Source organism: Saimiri boliviensis, chromosome 2 (genome assembly GCF_048565385.1).
Source record: "Saimiri boliviensis isolate mSaiBol1 chromosome 2, mSaiBol1.pri, whole genome shotgun sequence".
Classification (NCBI taxonomy): Eukaryota; Metazoa; Chordata; class Mammalia; order Primates; family Cebidae; genus Saimiri; species Saimiri boliviensis.
In genome coordinates, this window is record NC_133450.1 from 6419130 (window position 1) to 6440423 (window position 21294).

The 21294-nt window shown below is 43.7% G+C and overlaps 1 protein-coding gene across 16 annotated transcripts in view; it reads left to right on the forward strand.

The window, feature by feature from the left end:
• The window catches only part of PARP6 (poly(ADP-ribose) polymerase family member 6), a 34566-nt gene extending 19097 nt beyond the window's left edge, over nucleotides 1–15469 (forward strand). For 10 of the 16 annotated variants that reach the window (XM_039468897.2, XM_039468895.2, XM_039468896.2 and 7 more), the window contains 10 exons: nucleotides 276–341; nucleotides 1545–1612; nucleotides 3773–3821; nucleotides 4065–4177; nucleotides 5129–5201; nucleotides 5800–5869; nucleotides 13675–13754; nucleotides 14446–14509; nucleotides 14681–14765; nucleotides 15107–15469. In XM_039468897.2, coding sequence (XP_039324831.1) covers nucleotides 276–341; nucleotides 1545–1612; nucleotides 3773–3821; nucleotides 4065–4177; nucleotides 5129–5201; nucleotides 5800–5869; nucleotides 13675–13754; nucleotides 14446–14509; nucleotides 14681–14765; nucleotides 15107–15209 — 771 coding nt within the window. In that variant the 3' untranslated portion in view covers nucleotides 15210–15469. The remainder of the gene's footprint in view (nucleotides 1–275; nucleotides 342–1544; nucleotides 1613–3772; nucleotides 3822–4064; nucleotides 4178–5128; nucleotides 5202–5799; nucleotides 5870–13674; nucleotides 13755–14445; nucleotides 14510–14680; nucleotides 14766–15106) is intronic. The other 6 variants (XM_039468900.2, XM_039468898.2, XM_039468901.2 and 3 more) reach the window with 3 other exon arrangements.
• Nucleotides 15470–21294: the final 5825 nt, after the last annotated feature.

Genomic DNA, 21294 nt, shown 5'->3' on the forward strand with positions numbered 1-21294 from the left:
AGCATCTCTATGGGGGTGATAGGAATTGTCATCTTCATTTGCTTAAAGGGATGCTAAAGGTTTGAAAGGCCAAGTAACTTACCGTATTACTCCCAGCTAGTAAAAGAGAACTAGCATGTGACCTCAGAACTGTCTGACATTATGTTCTTTCCATGACATACTATTGTTTCCTTGGACCTAGACTTTTTTTGTACATCTAGCCCTCCTGTTCCTCAGATCTTACTTTCCTCCACTTTTCTTTATCTGGTTTTTCTCTTCCCGTTGATTCTCCACAGAAGAAGAATTATGAGCGGCTTCAGAAAGCTCTGGATAGTGTGATGTCCATTCGGGAGATGACCCAGGTATTGTCTTCTCTCTGTCCCCTCTCCTCTGCCTGCCCAGCTCAAGTGTCCTATTCTGTTTGTAATTTGTGGGAGTGGGATGAAGATTTAGAGAAGCTACTCACTGTATCTTTTTTTAGTCTTTCCTCTTTAACCTTCCCAATTGTTCTATGTTTTGTTAGCTCTGTTACTACTCTATTCTCTAGTCTTAGTGTCTCAGTCTTTACCTTTGCCGCTAATTCCTTTACAAGTTGTTCATGTTTAATGTTTTGCCATAATTCTTAGGGAGTTAGAGAAGTGAAGGAAAGACCTCTGCCCAGGGTTAGGTGGGGCAAGGAGGACGGAGGGACTTGGAGGTAAGGAACTAGACACAGGCCTACATGTTCTGTCCTTCTAAGGGTGGGGCAGCCACATGGAGCAGTGATCATCCTTTGGTGAACGCTGTTCCTCACCAGGCCAGGCGCGGTGGCTCACGCCTGTAATCCCAGCACTTTGGGAGGCTGAGGCGGGTGGATCACGAGGTCAAGAGATCCAGACCATCTTGGCCAACATGGTGAAACCCTGAAACCCTGTCTTTACGAAAAAGATAAAAATTAGCTGGGCGTCATGGTGTGCGCCTGTAGTCCCAGCTACTTGGGAGGCTGAGGCAAGAGAGTCACTTGGACCCAGGAGGCAGAGGTTGCAGTGAGCTGAGATTGCAGCACTGCATTCCAGCCTGGTGACAGAGTGAGACTCAGTCTCCGCAAAAGAAAAAAGGGCTGTCCCTCACCAGACTTCCCCACTCCTCATCTACAGTATCTGCATGGATAGACATTCATTTGTACTCATTTACAGGTGGGCCTCTTCTCAGCAAATCTTGTATGTCACAGCTGAGATTTACACGTAAACTTAGCTTTATTTAAAGATTTTGCCATAGGATTCTTTAGTCTAGTCTTCCTGGGACATTGATTTTATTTATTTTTTGATTTACAATCAACTTTTTAGGATTGTAGGAATTGCATAAAATGAGGGAGACCCACCTGGATGTTGTTTTGTAAGCATCTATTTATGAGTCTTCCCAGCCTGACTGGGGCTACTTGAGGGTGGGAACCCTGTCTCCTTTTTCCTCTATGTGGTCTTTGGTATCTACCTTGCCCTGGACCCTAATAGTCACTCTGTAAAAAGCAGAACGCCAGAGGGCTCCCACCTCTCTGGGGAGATAACCTTATGGCCATTGTCTTACAGGGCTCGTATTTGGAAATCAAGAAACAGATGGACAAGTTGGATCCCCTGGCCCATCCTCTCCTGCAGTGGTATGGATAGAATGCTCATCCTTCTTGGGTTATGGGGAGAGAGGGAGTTACTGCACATGGAACCTGTACCTTTTAGTGGTGGTTTCAATATCCTTTCCAAGGTTATAGGCAGTAGTGGCGCTCTTTCTTGGAGTTTATTGATATACCCTGCCTTGAAAATAACTCACATCCTACAAAAATCCCACAAATTCTGACATGATTTTTCTTAAAAAAAAATATATATATATATATATATTTTTTTTAAATCTTAGTTTGTTTCTTTTTTTTTTGAGACAGGGTCTCACTCTGTCGCCCAGGCTAGAGTGCAGTGATACGATCCTGGTTCACTGTAGCTTTGCCCACTAGTGCCCAAGTGATCTACCTCAGCCTCCCCAGTAGCTGGGACCACAGGCATGCACCACCACACCCAGCTAATTTTTTTATTTCTTTTTATAGAAACGGAGTCTCCCTATGTTGCCCAGGCCAGTCTTGAACCCTTGGGCTCAAGTGATCCTCCCGATTGGCCTCCCAAAGTTCTGGGATTACAGGCGTGAGCCACGATGTGCAGTCAACGTGGTTTTCATGTTCTCTTCAGGTGTTCCATGTTTCCCAATAGGTTTTGTTGTTCGTTTTCCTTTTCGGTTTGTTTTCATAATTTATTTATTTATTTATTTTTTGAGACAGGGTTTCGCTCTTGTTACCCAGGCTGGAGTGCAATGGCCCGATCTCGGCTCACTGCAACCTCTGCCTCCTGGGTTCAGGCAGTTCTCCTGCCTCAGCCTCCTGAGTAGCTGGGATTACAGGCACATGCTACCATGCCCAGCTAATTTTTTGTATTTTTAGTAGAGACGGGGTTTCACCATGTTGACCAGTATGATCTTGATCTCTCGACCTCGTGATCCACCCGCCTCGGCCTCCCAAAGTGCTGGGATTACAGGCTTGAGCCACTGCGCCCGGCCCTTACATAATTTATTTTTTAAATTGACAAATAGAAGTATATATTGTGTACAACATGTTTTGAAATACGTATACATGGTAGAATGGTTCAGTAGAGCTAATAAGTATATGCATTATCTCATATGTATTTTTCTTGGTGAGAACACTCATCTCACAGTGATTTTCTAGAATATTAAGCATTGTTACTAACTATAATCGATACCAATAGGTTTTTATGTCTTTTGAATGTGGGAATTAACACTGTTAATAAGTTTGCTATGCATCCAGGGAGGTCTGTTTCTCCCTACTATCCCCTTGCCCTGTCTGTGGGCCTCCTTGATGATACAGAATGTCCAGAGCCTTGAGGCACTGTTGCTGTGCTCTTCTAGCCAAGATTTTGACTGTTCCCTGCTGCCATCCCTTCCTGATCTCGATTTCTATTGTTTTCCTGGCATAGCTTTCCCTTTCTACTTTGCCTCCCTCCTAGTCAGCCTTCAGTACTTCCTCAGTACAACAGCTTTCTCTCTGTTAGTCTGAGGAATAATTAGGTATGGACCATTTTGGGTGGCGTCATAAGTACATAGATGAGGCACAAAAAACAAAGACAACAACAAACTGTATCCACATGGGAGATAGTGCTCTCTTGCTGTGCCCTCAGTGTTTTATGTCTTTGTTCTCTTGTATCCTCTGCGTTCAGCCTATATAGAGCTTAGTCTGTCCTTGACTCCTCATTCTAGTTCTTTCTGTTTCTTTTTCCAGCCTAGACAGTAACTTTCTCTCCATTTCTGAGAGCTTTCAGGTTTTCTCTTGAGCTCAGGAAGGATGGCTCCTGAGCCCAGGTCTGAATCTGAGTAAATCCCAGGTATAAATTGTTACCGTTCTAATTCAGACCTCTCTTTTCTGTTCTTTCTTTTTTCGTAGGTGACCTCTTGTGCCCTTTCTTTTGTTCTTTCCATTTCACTCCCTACTTGTAGCAGCCCTCCTCCCACCCCTTTTTTTCATCGATTGTATGACTACCCAATAACTAGTTTGTGTCTGGTCAGTAGCTTCCCTTTTACGTTTTTATTCACAAGCATTATCACCCACAGGGAATATTCAGATAGTGACCTGGACATTTCACACAATTCAGAGAGCCCAGGAATCCTTGCTTATTCTCCCGAGGCAGAGGAAGCCTGCTTGTTCAGGATAGCTTAACTACATAATTATTCTGTCCTTTTCATTTTTTTTTTCTCTGTTTCTTCCCAGGATCATCTCTAGCAACAGGTCACACATTGTCAAACTACCTCTCAGCAGGGTAAGTGACCATTCTTCCTCTAAATGCTTTAAATATCTGGTGAGGGACAGGGAGGGGCTGTAAGCTAGCTGACCATATTGGTTCTAGATCTGCCTCCTTGGCTTTATCCATCAACTTTAGGCCTTAGCATATTTCCCTTGTGTGGGGTTAATGCAAGCCTGATTTTTTCCCCATCCACAACCTTTCCCTCCCTGATCTCGATTTCTGCTCTTGTTTTCCTGATCCCACCCCCACCCTGGGCAGCAGCTGAAGTTCATGCACACCTCACACCAGTTCCTCCTGCTGAGCAGCCCTCCTGCCAAGGAGGCTCGGTTCCGGACCGCCAAGAAGCTCTATGGCAGCACCTTTGCCTTCCAGTGAGGAGGCTGGGGGCTGGGCAGTGGGGGTGGTGCGGGGGCGGGGATGATCGAGAAGGATGCCCCTGAGATATATGAGTTTGTGTTACATGTGTCCATCAACCAGTCAGCAGATATTTAGTAAATGCTATTGTGGTCGGTGCTATAGACGATGAAAAGGTACATATTACGTGGTCTTTATTCTCAAACTACTTCTGATGTAGTTGAGGGAAAATGACTTTACACATGAAAAGATGTGGCTGAAGAAATAGATTGGAGAGAACAGATCTGAAAGCTACTTTGAAGGAAAAATCCACAATTTATGCCTAATTGTGAGAGGAGAGAAAGAGAAAGAAAGGGAGGTGTTTTTTTTTGTTTTTTTGTTTTTAAAGACGAGGTTTCACCACGTTGGTCAGGCTGGTCTTGAACTCCCGATCTCAGGTGATCTGCCGGCGTTGGCCTCCAAAGTGCTTGGATTACAGGCATGAGCCACCACGCCTGGCCTTTTTTTTTTTTTTTTTTTAAATAATATTGATATGTTGAAGGAAGAAAGGGAGTTATTAAAGGGAACTAATAGGGAGTGGTGGTACCCTTTTCTTAAAATAGAACGTGAAGTCAGAACTGGAAGCCATATTTGGGGTCAGTGATAAATTTGTTGATTTTCAGATTAATTTATTGAATTTGGAATGTCAGGAGAATAGGCAAATGAAAATACTGAACCAGCAGTTGAGGATTTAGGATGGGAGTAGCTGAAGCACAGAAGAGAGGAGGGGACTGGAAATAGAGGTGTAGGGTTTAACCACACACATACATCTTGTGTGCCTGTGACCATATCCATGTGCATGTTCATTACTAGGCGTACTTGTCTATCTTCATGTCCTGTGTGGGTGAAAAGGGTGGGAATGGCAGTCTTGGGAGTGTTCCTGGGAACCTCATATCGTAAGGAGACATGTATTCTACCCTGCCTTACAGTGGGTCCCATATTGAGAACTGGCATTCAATCCTGCGCAATGGGCTGGTCAATGCATCCTACACCAAACTACAGGTGAGGCTGTGCCCCTTTCTCCTTTATTTCCAACTGCCCCTTTCCCTACTCAGTTTTGTGGAAGGCTCCTCTAGAGTACTCAGCTGTTTTTGCCTCAGCATCCTCAAGCCTCACCTGTCTTGTGGGCTTCCCTAGAGAGGAAGTTGGAACTGTATGAATAGAGAATGTGGCTGTTGTGTATTTGACCTCAGGCTGCATTTTTTTTGGTTGTTTGGGGAATGGAAATGTACCTGTAAGTAGGAATGTGGAATTGCTGATTGTAGCCACTGTGATGAATTAATCTATTAGAGCTTTTCAATTTATGTGGCTATTCATTCATCCTGCCTTGGGACAGAAAAATGAATGCTGAGGGACTGACTTAGTGATTCTACCATTTCCCACTCCCCAATGTGTCAGTACGTAGTATTTCATAGGCAAGCAGGTTAACCTGCATCCACTTTTCAGCCAGTTGGCTGTTCAAGATTAGGTGCTTAGGGTTATTTGAATGAATGAGAAGGTACCTGGAGGGACAGAGGGCTGGATAAGCCTTGCGGCTGCCTAATGAATAGCCATGGGAGGGCCCAGGCTCATATTGCTCATCCTGGTGTTTCCCTGCAAGCTGCATGGAGCAGCCTATGGCAAAGGCATCTACCTGAGCCCCATCTCCAGTATTTCCTTTGGATACTCAGGTAAGAAATATTCTCTGGCCACCTTGACTCTATTTACATTGCCTCCGTTTGTGAACACATGATTTGTGCTGTCTGTTCTTCCCTCATTATGGATACTTGGTCTGTGTCAGCTCTCTTCCTGATCATGGATACATATTTTCTCTCTCTCTCTCTACATTTTCTCATTAGAAATTTATATTCTTTACAAGGCGAAGCCAGTTATTGTTACAAATTGTTTTATTAATTAAAAATGATGTTTTTATTCATAGCAGGGCTTGGCCCTGGGAATGGGTTGAGGAATAACATGGATATAACAAGGCTTTTCGTAGAACACATTTTTGGTGTTGGCAATTATAGATTGTGTTTGTATATACATGTGTATGTAAGTTTACATGTGAATACATCTGAGGGCCTCAAGGCTTGAGTCCTTCCCATTGGCTTATATTTCTAGAGGCATGGTCCTTCTCTCTGTCAACCATCTCTTAAAATTTAAACTGTGTACAATCATACATTATTATATTAGTCCATTGAATGCAAGATAAAGCATTTTATTCTGAAGATGAGGTCCAGATTCTAATCAGGGGATCAGTCCAGCTTAGAAAAGGAATCTGATTTAGAGTTCTCTCAGTCTTCCTGGTTTATGTCTTAGTTCCTTTACAGTCTGCTTTTGTGCTTGTTTGATGTAGTCTCTGTACAAGGTATAGCCACCATGTAGTTGCATGTTTACCACATGAAGGGGATTGTGCTATGTATATTCTTTATAGATTATTACTTGATATCTTATAGTATTTTGTAAGTGTTACAAAGATCAGAAAACGTAGTGCCATTGAGAGGCTGAGGCAGGAGACTTGCTTTGACCCGGGAGGTGGAGGTTATATTGAGCTGAGATCGTGCCACTGCACTCCAGCCTGGTTGACAGAGGGAGACTCCCTCTAAAACAAAACAAGAAATAAGAATCAAAGGCCTAAAAACATCTCTAACAACAGAATAAGCCAAACAAAATAGAAGGAGATAATACAGGTAAGAACTAATACCTGTGAAATAAAAATAGGTACATAGATAGTATCAAAAAAGTCCAAAGATGATTTCAAAGAACTAAAAGAAGACATAAACCCTGGTTAGATTAAGAAAAAGGACACAAATAATACAATGACCAAAAAAAGCAGTACAACTATAGATAACAGCAGAATTTAAAAAGGTAATAAGGCCGGATGCAGTGGCTCACGCCTGTAATCCCAGTTCTTTGGGAGACTGACATAGGCAGATCACTTCAGGTCAGGAGTTCCAGACCAGCCTGGCCAACATGGTAAAATCCTGTCTACTAAAAATACAAAAATTAGTCAGGCATGGTGGCATGTGCCTGTAATTCCAGCTACTCAGGAGGCTGAGGCAGGAGAATTTCTTGCACCTGGGAGGCAGAGGCTGCAGTCAGCCAAGATTGAGCCAGTGTATTCCAGCCTAGACAACAAAGCAAGATTCTGTCTAAAAAAAAAAAAACATAAAAAGGTAATAAGAATTCTCTACATTATGCTAATAATTTGAAAACTTTGATAAAATGGATACATTCCTAGAAAAAAGATAACAAATCTGACAAGAAATACTGTATAGCCATAATACTGTAAAAGAAATAAAAATTGTTTCGGCCGGGCGCAGTGGCTCAAGCCCGTAATCCCAGCACTTTGGGAGGCCGAGGCAGGTGTATCACAAGGTCAAGAGATCGAGACCATCCTGGTCAACATGGTGAAACCCCATCTCTACTAAAAATACAAAAAATTAGCTGGGCATGGTGGCGCATGCCTGTAATCCCAGCTACTCAGGAGGTTGAGCCAGGAGAATTGCCTGAACCCGGGAGGCGGAGGTTGCGGTGAGCCGAGATCGCGCCATTGCACTCCAGCCTGGGTACCAAGAGCGAAACTCTGTCTCAAAAAACAAAAAAATTGTTTCAAAATGTTCACATACAAAAAACTTCACCAAGCCCAGACAGTTTTACAGATTAAACTTTCAAGGAACAAATTATTTTAGTTTTATCCAGAGTCTTCCAGAGAATAGAAAAAATGGAATTACAAATCATAAAAGATTGGTAAATTTGACTATGTTATAATTAAAAACTTCTGGCTGGGGACAGTGGCTCATACCTGTAATCTCAAGACTTTGGGAGGCTGAGGTGAGAGGATTGCTTGAGCTCAGGAGTTCAAGACCAGCCTGGGCAACATGGCAATACCGTCTCTGCAAAAAAATAAAAATAATTGCCTGGCGGCATATGCCTATAAGTCCTAGCTAGTTAGGAGGCTGAGGCAGGAAGATCACTTGAGCCCAGGAGGTTGAGGCTATCTTGAGCCATGATCATGCCACTGCATTCCAGCCTGGGCAGTAGAATGAGGTCCTGTCTCAAAAAAGAAAAAAAATTTAAAACTTACATTCATCAGAAGACGGCCTAAAGGAAATGAAAAGACAGGCTACGAAAAGACAGGCTACAAACTGACAGAAGACATTTGCAGCACATGTAACCACAAAAGATTAGTAATAAAAATGTATTGTTTAAATGCTTACAAATCAGTGAGAAAAGGTCAACCCAAAACAAAAACAGGCAAACAGCATGAACAGGCTTTCACTGAAGAAATATCCAAAAAATATGAAAAGTTGCTCAACCTTCATTTATAGGAAAGTAAAATTAAGACCAAAATGACTTACCGTTTATTACCTATGTGAATTGACAAAATTAAGAAATCTAATTCCTCTGATTGTACCAACGGTTGTAGATGAGCAAGATCTCCTTTACTGCCTATGGCGATATAGATTGGTACATTCATTTTGGAAGACAATTCAGTGTTTCATAAATCTGGGCAGTTTTATCCCTGTGACCCAGCATTTTGTGCATCCAAAGATTATACAGGAATGTTCAAAGCAATACTGTGTGCAACAGCAAATCTTGGAATCGTCTCAAATGCTCATCATCATGATAATGGATAAGTGCATTTTAGTGTAGTCTCACAATGGATTATTACTCAGCAATGAAAATGAACAGACATTAGTGAAGTGCTGCAGCATGGAAAAAACCTTAGTAGTATGTTCAGTAAGAAGAGGCAAGTCCCAGAAGACAGAATGAGATTGTGATACCTTTTTTATATTGTTCAGAAGCAAAGTTAAACATTGTTTAGGCATATATATGCACTCTGTGTGTGTGTATGTGTGAGAGACAGAGAGAGAGAGAGAAAACTAAAGGGAAAAAAAATAATAACTCAAATTTCAGGATAATGATTACCTCCAAAGGGAGGCAGATAGTTAGACGTAAGTAACTGGTAATGTTTTAGATGTTGAATTTAGTTCTTCGGTTGGGTCTCTAGGTATTCATTGTCTTATTAAAAAATAATGTATCATGAAACAAAGATTATGATTAATACACACAGAAGGCCGGGCGCAGTGGCTCAAGCTTGTAATCCCAGCACTTTGGGAGGCCGAGGCGGGTGGATCATGAGGTCGAGAGATCGAGACCATCCTGGTCAACATGGTGAAACCCCGGCTCTACTAAAAATACAAAAATTAGCTGGGCATGGTGGCGTGTGCCTGTAATCCCAGCTACTCAGGAGGCTGAGGCAGGAGAATTGCCTGAACCCAGGAGGCGGAGGTTGCGGTGAGCCGAGATCACGCCATTGCACTCCAGCCTGGGTAACAAGAGCGAAACTCCGTCTCAAAAAAAAAAAAAAAAAAAAAAAAAACCACACACAGGGCAAGTGCCCAACACATATTTATTGAATATGTGAGTGAATCTTATTCTGTGTGCCTGGCGTCCAAAGTGGGATTAGGGTTGGAGTAGTCTGCTTGGTTTCTTTGTCTAAATTCTTCACTTTTTGTCTTTGTCTCAGCCTAAGCATCCCTCTGATGAAGTTCTTTTGACTTTCTGAGTAGTGAGATTCTCATGGTTCTTGGTGCCCACCAGGATTCTTCTTGTTTTCTCCTTATTTCCTCCCTTCTCTTTTCTCCCCCGGCCTTTGTTTACTACTAAGTGACTGAATACCTTTAGTTATCAAATGAAGCCAGAAATCTCTGTTGACGTTTTGTCTTTCTTCATGACTTAACTGATTACATAAAGATATTATAGACACCTTTTGTCTTCCTCTCTCAAAAGGTAATTGATGATAGTTACAAAATACAGTAGAATTTTATTTTGCCATGGGAGGGCCCAGGCAAAATAAAATTCTTGGAGTTACAGATCATCTAGTTGAATCCCTTATTATTTTATAAATAAGAAAAGTGATATACAGAAAAGTTAAATGATTTTCTCATAATCACACAGCTATGAATAGCAAAGATAGAGCTGCAATCCAGGTCTCCTAATTCCTAGGCCATTGTTATCACTCTATGATATGGTTTGGCTGTGTCTCCACCCAGATCTCATCTTCAAGTCCCATGTGTTATGTGAGGACCCAGCGGGAGGTAATTGAATCATGGGGGGCAGGTTTTTTCCGTGCTATTCTAGTGATAGTGAATAAGTCTCATGAGATCTGATAGTTCTATGAGGTGGATTTTCGCTGCAATAGCTCTCTCTTTGCCTGCCACCATCCATTTAAGATGTAACTTGCTCCTCCTTGCCCTCCACCATGATTCCCCAGCCATGTGGAACTGTAAATCTATTAAACCCTTTTTCCTGTATAAGTTACCGAGTCTCAGGTATGTCTTTATCAGCAGTGTGAAAACGGACTAATACACTATATTAGACAGACAGAGTAGACCTTGCTTCAATGACAGGTCTCTGAGAGCCTTATAGATGTGTGACAGTAACAGCTGTCACTCTATTTCTATACCGCGGCTATCAGAAAACCATGTATGTACAACAGAATGTCGGGGGAAATGTGTGCAAATGTTCCACTTACTGTAGTTACTCCAGCATTTGACCGTCTTGTATGTTTTCTACCCTATTCTTTTCTGGTTTTCTGTTTTTTCTTCCTCAGACTATCTTTAGCTTAATGGCATTGGGTGCCCTGTGGGAGTTGGGGTTGGTATAAATAGCGCTCATGTATCTAATAGAGGCTCCAGTGACTCGGCCATAAAGTTCAGGTTGAAATAGGGGACATTGAAAAAGGAGGTGATATACTCCATCTGTTTGTTTAGTCTTGTTTAGGGACTTCTGATAAGTGCATACTCTGGACACAAGTCATCTAGGAATTATTCTAGCCACCGTGATCTCAGGGTCTGGGCTCAGGAAATGGAAAGCCAATCATTGAATAAGTATGGAAAGGACAGTGTGCAGCAGGATTGGGGTGGGACAAGATTTGGTTTATATCGTAAGGGTCATCTCTGAGACCTGTCAGAGAAATCAGATTGTTTTTTATTATCTTCTTATCTGCCTCCTCTGGAGTATAACCTGAATGGGAATTTTACTTCTTGTCACTGACATACCCAATTTGAGAGAAGGTCATGATGTTTGGATGGAGAGCTGAACATAGTTAAGGCTAATGGGGAAGGTGAAAACAGAGGGGTTATGAGTATCTGTCCTGTAAAAGGAAGAAATTGGCAATTCAATCCTTGAGCCTCTTGGTACTCTGAGTTTTGTTCAGGCCCTACCTAAATCTGTCATGAGACCTGAGTATAAGTGGATGATGAATTGATAGCCTGAGCAGTGAAGAATGTCAGTTCAACAGCTGTCACTCTATTTCTATACCATGGCTATCAGAAAACCAAGAACTGATGAGAGTGGAGTTAATAATAATAATAATAATAATAGAAAGTTCCAAGGTAGAATGGTGAGAGTGCTTATGACCTATAATGATCGTGTCATCTCCATCTTCACCTCTCTCCGTGTTGGACATATACACAGGCATGTGTGTGCACATGCGTACACAATTTTATCCCTAACTGTGATAAGATTGAGCCTGTGATAAAGCTGAGTACAGAGACTAACGTTTTATTCTCAAACCAGAAAGAGTGAGGAGTAGGAGCACACAAGCACATTTTCATATCTAAATAAGAAAATTCCAAGGCCGGGCGCTGTGGCTCAAGCCTGTAATCCCAGCACTTTGGGAGGCCGAGGCGGGTGGATCACGAGGTCAAGAGATCGAGACCATCCTGATCAACATGGTGAAACCCCGTCTCTACTGAAAAAAAAAAAAAAAAAAAAATTAGCTGGGCATGGTGGTGCGTGCCTGTAATCCCAGCTCCTCAGGAGGCTGAGGCATGAGAATTGCTTGAACCCAGGAGGCGGAGGTTGCAGTGAGCCAAGATCACGCCATTGCACTCCAGCCTGGGTAACAAGAGCAAAACTCCATCTCAAAAAAAAAAATAAAGAAAAAAAGAAAATTCCAAGTTGAATCCATACATGTTATAAATGGGTAAGGATGGTAGAGAGTTTATGTAATTTAGATAATGTGGAAACTAGAAGGAATGGGCACTTCTTTCTCAACCTTGGGAGGATTTTTTGAAGTAGGATCCTTCAAGGTAGTTGCCATTATGATTTCCTGTGCAAAACTATTCATCACTTGACTGCTGCTGAGTCCTTTTCTCTTGAATGACTGGTCAGATTTTTTTTTTTTTTTTTTTTTTGAGACGGAGTTTCGCTCTTGTTACCCAGGCTGGAGTGCAATGGCGCGATCTTGGCTCACTGCAACCTCCACCTCCTGGGTTCAGGCAATTCTCCTGCCTCAGCCTCCTGAGTAGCTGGGATTACAGGCACGCACCACCATGCCCAGCTAATTTTTTGTATTTTTAGTAGAGATGGGGTTTCACCATGTTGACCAGGATGGTCTCGATCTCTCGACCTCGTGATCCACCCGCCTCGGCCTCCCAAAGTGCTGGGATTACAGGCTTGAGCCACCGTGCCCGGCGCTTGTTCAGATTTTTAATGTAACTTTGAGACTAGAGCAAATCTGACTTGCTCTGCTTGCTTCCTTTCCATTCATTTCACTCATCCAGACACTTGACACCAAAGTATTGATGTCCCACTCTCCTGGGCGCCTCACTCCTGGCTGATTTCATGTGCTACTCCCATCTTAGAACCCTGCAGTGGTTCCCTAATGTTCTGAGGATAAACTTTAGTTGCCTTAACAGGCCTGCAAAGCCTGCTTGATCTGATCCTAGCTTGCTTCTTCTATATCACTTTTCGCCACTCCTCTGCAATTGACTATTCTCGCTGCAACTAACACTCCCTACCTTATCTTTCCTCCAGGCCTTCTGTATCCTACTACTTCTGCCCAGACATTTCCCCCTGTTGATTTAATTAACTCTTCCTAATCCTGTAGTTCTCAGTCTAGCTGTCACCCATGACTTCTTTTTTTTTTTTTTTTTTTGAGACGGAGTTTCACTCTTGTTACCCAGGCTGGAGTGCAATGGCGCGATCTCGGCTCACCGCAACCTCCGCCTCCTGGGTTCAGGCAATTCTCCTGCCTCAGCCTCCTGAGTAGCTAGGACTACAGGCACGTGCCACCATGCCCAGCCAATTTTTTGTATTTTTAGTAGAGACAGGGTTTCACTATGTTGACCAGGATGGTCTCGATCTCTTGACCTCGTGATCCACCCGCCTCGGCCTCCCAATGTGCTGGGATTACAGGCTTGAGCCACCGCGCCCAGCCGACTTCTTTAAACTCTTAGGCTAGGCTAGTTTCCCTCCTCTGGGCTCACATCATGCTCTATAATCTGCATCACAACCCCTTACTGTACTGTGTTGTAATTACTTGTTCTTACCTGTAATTTCCACCAGACTAAATTCTGTGGGGGAAAATATCTTGTTTGTTTTATACTCTACTATTTTGCTGAGCATCTAGCTCAGTGCTGGGACATAGTAGGCACTTTAATAAACTTTTGATAAATGAACTGGGTGTATTGTTCTGTGACAGGAATGGGAAAAGGACAGCACAGGATGCCCTCGAAGGATGAGCTGGTCCAGAGATATAACAGGATGAATACCATCCCCCAGGTATTGGAACTTTTCTAATGAGGCAGAACCTTTCCTTGGGGCTAATTTAGGCTCCAGAGCTGGACAGGGAAACAGTGGGGTGAGGATGGGTTGGGGAGTGACTTGAAGATTATTTAAAGGAATCGGGTATGTTCTAAAGTGAACACACTTCCAGAGTCACGTGTAGCCTAAGTCATGAGTATAAAAGCAGAGGCTGGCCAGGCACAGTGGCTCATACCTATAATCCCAGCACTTTGGGAGGCCATGGTGGGTGGATCATGAGCTCAGCAGATCAAGACCAGCCTGGCCAACATAGTGAAACCCCCTCTACTAAACACAAAAATTAGCCAGGCGTGGTGGCGTGTGCCTGTAACCCCAGTTACTTGGGAGGCTAAAGCAGGAGAATTGCTTGAACCCATGAGGTGGAGGTTGCAGTGAGCTGAAATCACGCCACTGCACTCCAGCCTGGGTAACAGAACAAGACTCTGACTCAGAAAACACAAACAAAAGCAGAGGCCAAGTTTAGATGAAAATGTAAAGACGGAAGCTTTGGCCCTATCCATACTGATTACGGGAAAGCAAAATTTTGGGGGTGGTTACTGGGAACCTAGGATATCTCTGATCCCCACCCCCAATCATCAGCTAACCAGCATCAAGAGAAAGCTGTACCTATCTACCTGGCTCTGGTCTCCTTTGCCTCCTTCTCTTCCAGACCCGATCCATTCAGTCCAGGTTCCTGCAGAGTCGGAATCTAAACTGTATAGCACTTTGTGAAGGTAGGTAGCTTGCCCGTGTCCTGTTTTTCTGTGTCTCTAACCTTTATCTCTGATGTAACTTTGGCACATAATCTGGCCAAGAGTGATGTTGAAGTGGCCTGGTTTCCTTCTTTTGCCTGGACTCTGTGCCTTAAGCATTAAATATATGATTTCTGGCCCTCTTTCTCCCAGTGATTACATCTAAGGACCTCCAGAAGCATGGGAACATCTGGGTGTGCCCTGTATCCGACCATGTCTGCACAAGGTTCTTCTTTGTGTAAGTCTGAGAGGGACTCTGGGGATTATCTGAGGAGTGAGGGTGGGGGTGTAATGGTGTGTGGCTACTGGGAATAGTCTATTTGTTATTTGAGACATGTCCTTGGCTACCTGAGTGGAGCTGGCACTGGGGCTTTATCGTTGGAGGATGGGAATGGGTATAGATTGTTGGGATCTATATAGAAGAAACCAGATAAGCTGAATCTCTTCCACTATGAAAAGTAGTGAGAAAGGGCTTTGACTTCTGGGGTGGGATGGCCATACCTTGAAACAGTACCACTGATTGACGTTATTCTGGTATTGTTCTCCCCCTTATGCTCACACTTGCCCTATGTTTGGCAGATACGAGGATGGTCAGGTGGGCGATGCCAACATTAATACTCAGGACCCCAAGATACAGAAGGAAATCATGCGTGTGATCGGAACTCAGGTTTACACAAACTGAGGGGGCCCCAGCCCTCGTACCACCCCTGTTACCCCAAGATCCATCTGCCCTCATAAAAGTGTTCAGGTACAGCAGCTCAAGCTGCCCTGAGGAATCAAGGGGCAGGAAAAGGAGATAAAAGAGGTGGCCTTCGTGGTGGAGCTTGACCCAAGAACTACTCCACATTTGGATGGCCCAGAATAACTCCAACCCCTGACCTTCCCTTTGACTTCACCCTGTTTGTAAATAAAACAATAAAATGGAAGGTGCTGTGGACTGGATATGATCACTGTGGTCTGACTAGCCTTGGAGCAGCACCTGCCCCAGGGTGGGGAGACTGGAATATCCTGTGGATTGGGACTGTTTATGTTGCATGATATTAAAGTTGAGTCCATTTATTGTAGTTTACTACAGATCTGTCAGCTTTTTATACCAGTTGTGCAGATGAAACAAACCGAAGATATAGAATATCACTAATGACTGTTAGTCAAAATTTAAAAGGGCTATTGAGGCCAGAGCAGCTAAGATTTACTCCCTTTAGGGCGTGTTACTTTCTGCACAAAACCTGCCCAGTCTCCCTTGCTTTGTATCTCAACAGCTGGGCCCCTATTCTCTTCCTCCTTCCACCTGTTTCTTCAGGGTAAGTGAGGTTATGGGAGAACTGGCACGAGCAGGAAGGGGTTTGTTTCTAAGTTGAAATCTATAAAGACATCCTAAGGGAATGCAGCATCACTTAATGAAACAAAACCCAAATCCCACAAGCTTAGCAAGGCGATAAAGGAAGGCAGCTCTTTCTAGGAGACCTAATTGTTTTAGTGAATTTTTCTTCTCCCTGTTGAAATTCTCATTTCAGCCTTTTGCTGGCCTTTCAGGCTGTGCTCCATGTATCCCAAATCTTTAGTTATAAGCATAGCTGAGTCAGTTGGACATTTCAAAATATTTTATGGGGTTTTTTTTTTGTATGTTTGTTTGTGTTGTGACAGGGTCTTACTCTATTGCCTTGACCTTGCAGGCTCAGGTGAGTCTCCCACCTCAGCCTCCCAAGCAGCTGAGACCACAGCAGGGTGCCACCATGCATGGATAATTTCCATATTTTTTGGAGAGATGGAGTTTCACTATGTTGCCCAGGCTGATCTCAAACTCCTGGGCTCAAGCCATCTGCCTGTGTCGGCCTCTCAAAGAGCTGGGATTACATACTTTATGAAATACTAAATTAGCACAGAGAATACAAAAAGCATTAAATAAGCCTGGCATTTGAAGGATAGGTTTTTTTATTCTGTTACAGCTTCTTGATTTACAGAGCCCGCCCTGGACTACCTGTTGTGTTTCATTACCTTCACTGTACTTTAGAGGTACCTTGTTGCCTGGGTACTTTATCCTATTTTCTAGTTCCTGACCTGCTTTAACATGCAAGTACCAGTCTTAAGGTCTATCCCTCTAGAAGCTGTTTCTTAGAAGTTCGCTCATTCTTGATCAACACTAGTACATTCTAATTTACAAGTCCTCTAAGTCCTTTTCTCCCAGTCTGATTTCAGGTTTAGGAAATTCACCAAGTAAATGACCTCATTCATCACTGAGCCCATTCTAACGGAAATACCTGCCTCCTGAGAGGACTCTGTGCCCATCTCTATAGTATTAAGAGATAGCTGACATTATCTTTAGTTTTTACCAAGAAGGTGCTGGCATTTGCTAAGCACTTTAATAATTTGCTAACACTTTGGATGACTTACTGTGTGCTCGGTAGTATAAGTTTTCCTTTCTTTCTTTTTTTCTTGAGCTGGAATATCACTCTGTTGCCCAGGCTGGAGTGCAGTTGTGCCATTTTGGCTCACTACAACATCTGCCTCCAGGGTTTAAGGATTCTCCTGCCTCAGCCTCCCGAGTAGCTGGGATTACAGGTGTGCGCCACCACACCTGGCACTTTTTTTTTTTTATTTTAGTAGAGATGGGGTTTCACTATGTTGGCCAGGCTGGTCTCAAACTCCTGACCTCAGGTGATTCACCCACTTCGGCCTCCCAAAGTGCTGGGATTACAGGTGTGAGCCACCACGCCTGGCCAGTATTACAAGTTTTCTACCTGTATTGACTCGTACTTCTCAGAACAAGCCTATGAAGGAGTCACAATTATTCCTGTTTTGTAGATGAGAAAGCAGAGACACAGAGCATAAGTAATTTGTCATATTCCACAGCTAGCGACAGGCAACCTGACTCCAGACTGCTGTTCTGGTTCTATGTTGTAAAGTCTTCACACTTAACAAATATTTTTTCATTTAATCCTGACAAAAAAGCTGGAAGATAAGTTTTCTTTAGAGATCTTAAATAATGTATATAATGTCCCACAGCTGGTTAGTGGCAATGCTAAGTTTTGTTTTTGGTTTTTTTTTTTTTTTTTGAGGCTTGGTCTCACTGTCACTCAGGCTGGCGTGCAGTGGCACGATCATAGCTCACTGTAACTTTGAATTCCTGTGTTCAAGTGATCCTCCTGCCTCAGCCTCCCAAGTAGCTATGACTAAAGGCATGTGCCATCATGCCTGGCTAATTTTTTTTAAAAAATTTTGTAGCTGGGAACAGTGGCTTACACCTGTAATCCCAGCACTTTGGGAGGCCGAGGTGGGTGAACCACCGGAGGTCAGGAGTTTGAGACCACCCTGGCCAACATGGTGAAACCCCATCTCTACTAAAATTTAAAAAAAAACTAGCCAGGTGTGGTGGCATGTGCCTGTAGTCCCAGCTAGTCAGGAGGCTGAGGCAGGTGGATCGCTTGAACCCAGGAGGCAGAGGTTGCAGTGAGCAGAGATGACGCCACTGAACTCCAGCCTGATGACAGAACAACTGTCTAAAAAAAAATTTTTTTTTTGTAGAGATGGGCTCTTGCTACGTTGCCCAGACTGGTCTCGAACTGCTAGCCTCAAGCAGTCCTCCCAAAAGTGCCGGGATTACAGGCATGAGCTACCTTGCCCAGCCAGTGCTGTTTTTAACCAGATCTGCCCAACTCCAGAACCTGAGTTCTTTTAACCACTCTGTTAGTTTCCCAGATGTTCTCAGCTGTTGTCACTGATGTCCCAGCAACTGAACTTTGGTGTGTGGCTACTGAAATAGTATAACAACTTTCCTGTTCAATTTCAAAGATTGTTAATAGATTTTTCTCAGTTGTAAGCATTTCTCATAGTATCCCTGTATCACTGGAATCCAGTTTAGCAGTACTAGCAAATGATGGAATGAGAAGGAACAAACAGATGGTATATGTTACCAGAAAAACCCAAATAGCTGAGCTAGCCTCATGGGTGTCACTTAAAAAAAAAATAGCATCTGTATAATAATTATCTTTTTATGTCAATAAAATTGCAATGAAATTAAATACATCATTTCATATGCCAAGAAAAGCAATAGGACTTTTTGGATCTAAGAAGTTTGGAAATCACAGATGGTAATATCTTAACATATATGAGGTAAAAATAAAACCCCACAAACACAAGAATGCCTTCATTGTAGGGAAACTTGGGTGGGGACCCTGAGTTTCTGGAGAGGAATCTTCTCACAGCCTGGAGCAAAAATTGAGGGAAAGTTGCCCCTTTCCCCTGCCTCAGGCCTGGTTCTTTTGCAGGTGGGGAAGCTGGAGCCTGTGAAACTCAGGTGTGGGCAACACGGCATTATCCTTCACAGGGCCAAGCCTATTACAAGTACCACACATACAGGCTGACAGTGGCCTCCCACCTTTCACATAGTCCTGGGCTCAAGCAATCTCATTTCATAGACCTGGACATGCTTGGTTAGGACTAGGGTCAGGAAAAGTACTATTTTATTCATTAGTTCCAGGTACAGAGTAGATGGCTATATTTATTTTTTATTTTTGCGGGTACATAGTAGGTGTATATATTTATGGGTTACTTGAGATATTTTGATACCGGCATGCAATGTAATAATCACATCAGAGTAAACGGGGTATTAATCACCTTAAGCATTTATCTGACTTTTAGGTTGAGAAAATACAAACCCCTGGAGTTTAACCTTCTGTTACCCTCCTCCTGGTAATTTTCCATCAGGCAGGGTGTGACCATGACTCAGTTTGTGGTGAGGATGTGGCCATGCACTGGGGAGGAGCCTGCTCGATTTTGCCTTTCATTCTGGCTCGTGGGGAGAGGGGAGAAGAGTCTGGCGCTGAGTCATTACAGGGTTTCTTACCAGCTTCTCACAGGATGGATTCTGAGATGGAAGTTTGAGGGACGCCACCGCTTCTGTGATCGGTTCGGGAGTGGTGGTGAGGAAGCTCTGTGGGTCGTGCGGTTGCTCTTAGAGCCCTCCTCTCCCAGGAGGAGTAGGAATAAGGTAGGCTGCAGCTCATTTGAAGGTTCATTGGCCCCTTTGGAGTACAGGACTTGCCACAAATACATCGGACGTCTCCTCCTCTCACAGTGAGCCAGAGATGCTACTCTTTAAATATTATGTTGCTTAAGAGAGGACCCAGAGTCCCCTCTCTCCTAGCTGTCCTTCCTGGGATAAGTGGGTCAGATTAGCTGGCGGCCGCTGAGCAAGGGCAGACACACAGGTGGAGAGTGGAAATGTGTCAGGGAAAAAACAGACTGGTGGAACTGAAGCTGGGGACCCCTGGGTAGGGGCCCACTTGATCAGGGGTTCACTGATGCCTTCGTGATCTTCCAAATCTTGATTGATGCCACATCTCATCCCTATGTGCTGTGTGTCAGGATGCTCCAGTCTCTGCCTCTCCTTGGGATGGAAAGAGCCAAAGTATACCCAGGCAGATTACTTTTGGGGGATAGAGTCTGCTTATAGTGTCACTTGCATCTTAGGGGGCCTGAGCTCTGGCTACACTTAAGGGAATAAAAGAGGACAGGGCCTCCAAGGGAGTTGCTTGGTGGATAGGATTAGCTCACTCTAAGGCTTTGTCCAGTGAGCCCAGCATTTCTGGGCTAGAGAAAGATTGCTGGAGGTCACATTGGTTGACAGGGTCACCTTGGCTAAGACTGTACTTCCATCAGAGTGACCAAGAACTGCTTAAGCTTCTCCCTTCCATTCTAAGCCCTGATGAGGCTGCAGGAGCCTGGAGAAATCTAGATTCACTGTTGCATTCAGAAAACATTCAGTATTTACTGTCCCTCCCCATGGCTGCCCCTGACACCATGGCCTTCTCATACCCATCTCTTTTCCATGCCTAACTTGAATGTCTCCATGAAGCATGCCCTTTCCACACAGACAGCCTGTTCTCTCTTTATCTCTAACTCCAAAAGGCTAACTTTATTTTCCAAGATTTGTTTGGGGAAACTGATACGCCACTCTTGTAGGCCTGAAGAAATTGTAGGAGTTTAAGGAAGGCATAGAATAAAAGTTCAGGCTGGGTGCAGTGGCTCATGCCTGTAATCCCAGCTCTTTGGGAGGCCAAGGCAGGTGGATCACCTGAGGTCAGGAGTTCAAGACCAGCCTGATCAACATGGCAAAACCCTGTCTGTACTAAAAATAAAAAAAATTAGCTGGGCATGGTGGCAGGTGCAGGTAATCCTAGGTACTCAGGAGGATGAGGTAGGAGAATTGCTTGAACCCAGGAGCCAGAGATTGCAGTGAGCCAAGATCACACCATTGTACTCCAGCCTAGGCAACAGAGTGAGACTCTGTCTCAAAAATAAATAAATAAATAAAAACATAAAGTTCACCTGGACTAGGTGCAGTGACCTACACCTGTAATCCCAGCACTTTGGGAGGCTGAGGCAGGTGGATCACTTGAGCCCAGGAGTTTGAGACCAGTCTGGGCAACAGTGAGACCCTCATCTCTACATCTCTAAATAAATAAATAAATTTTATTTATTTAGAGACAGAGTCTCTCTCTTGTCACCCTGGCTGGAGTGCAGTGGCACTATGTCAACTCACTGCAACCTCTGCATCTTGGGTTCAAGCAATTCTCCTGCCTCAGCCTCCCAAGTAGCTGAGATTACCTGCACCTATCGCTATGCCCAGCTAATTTTTGTAATTTTGTATTTTGCCACCATGCCTATTTTTTTTTTTGTATTGTTAGTAGAGATGGGGTTCCACCATGTTGGCCAGGCTGGTCTCAAACTCCTGACCTCATGTGATCTGCCCGCCTCAGCCTCCCAAA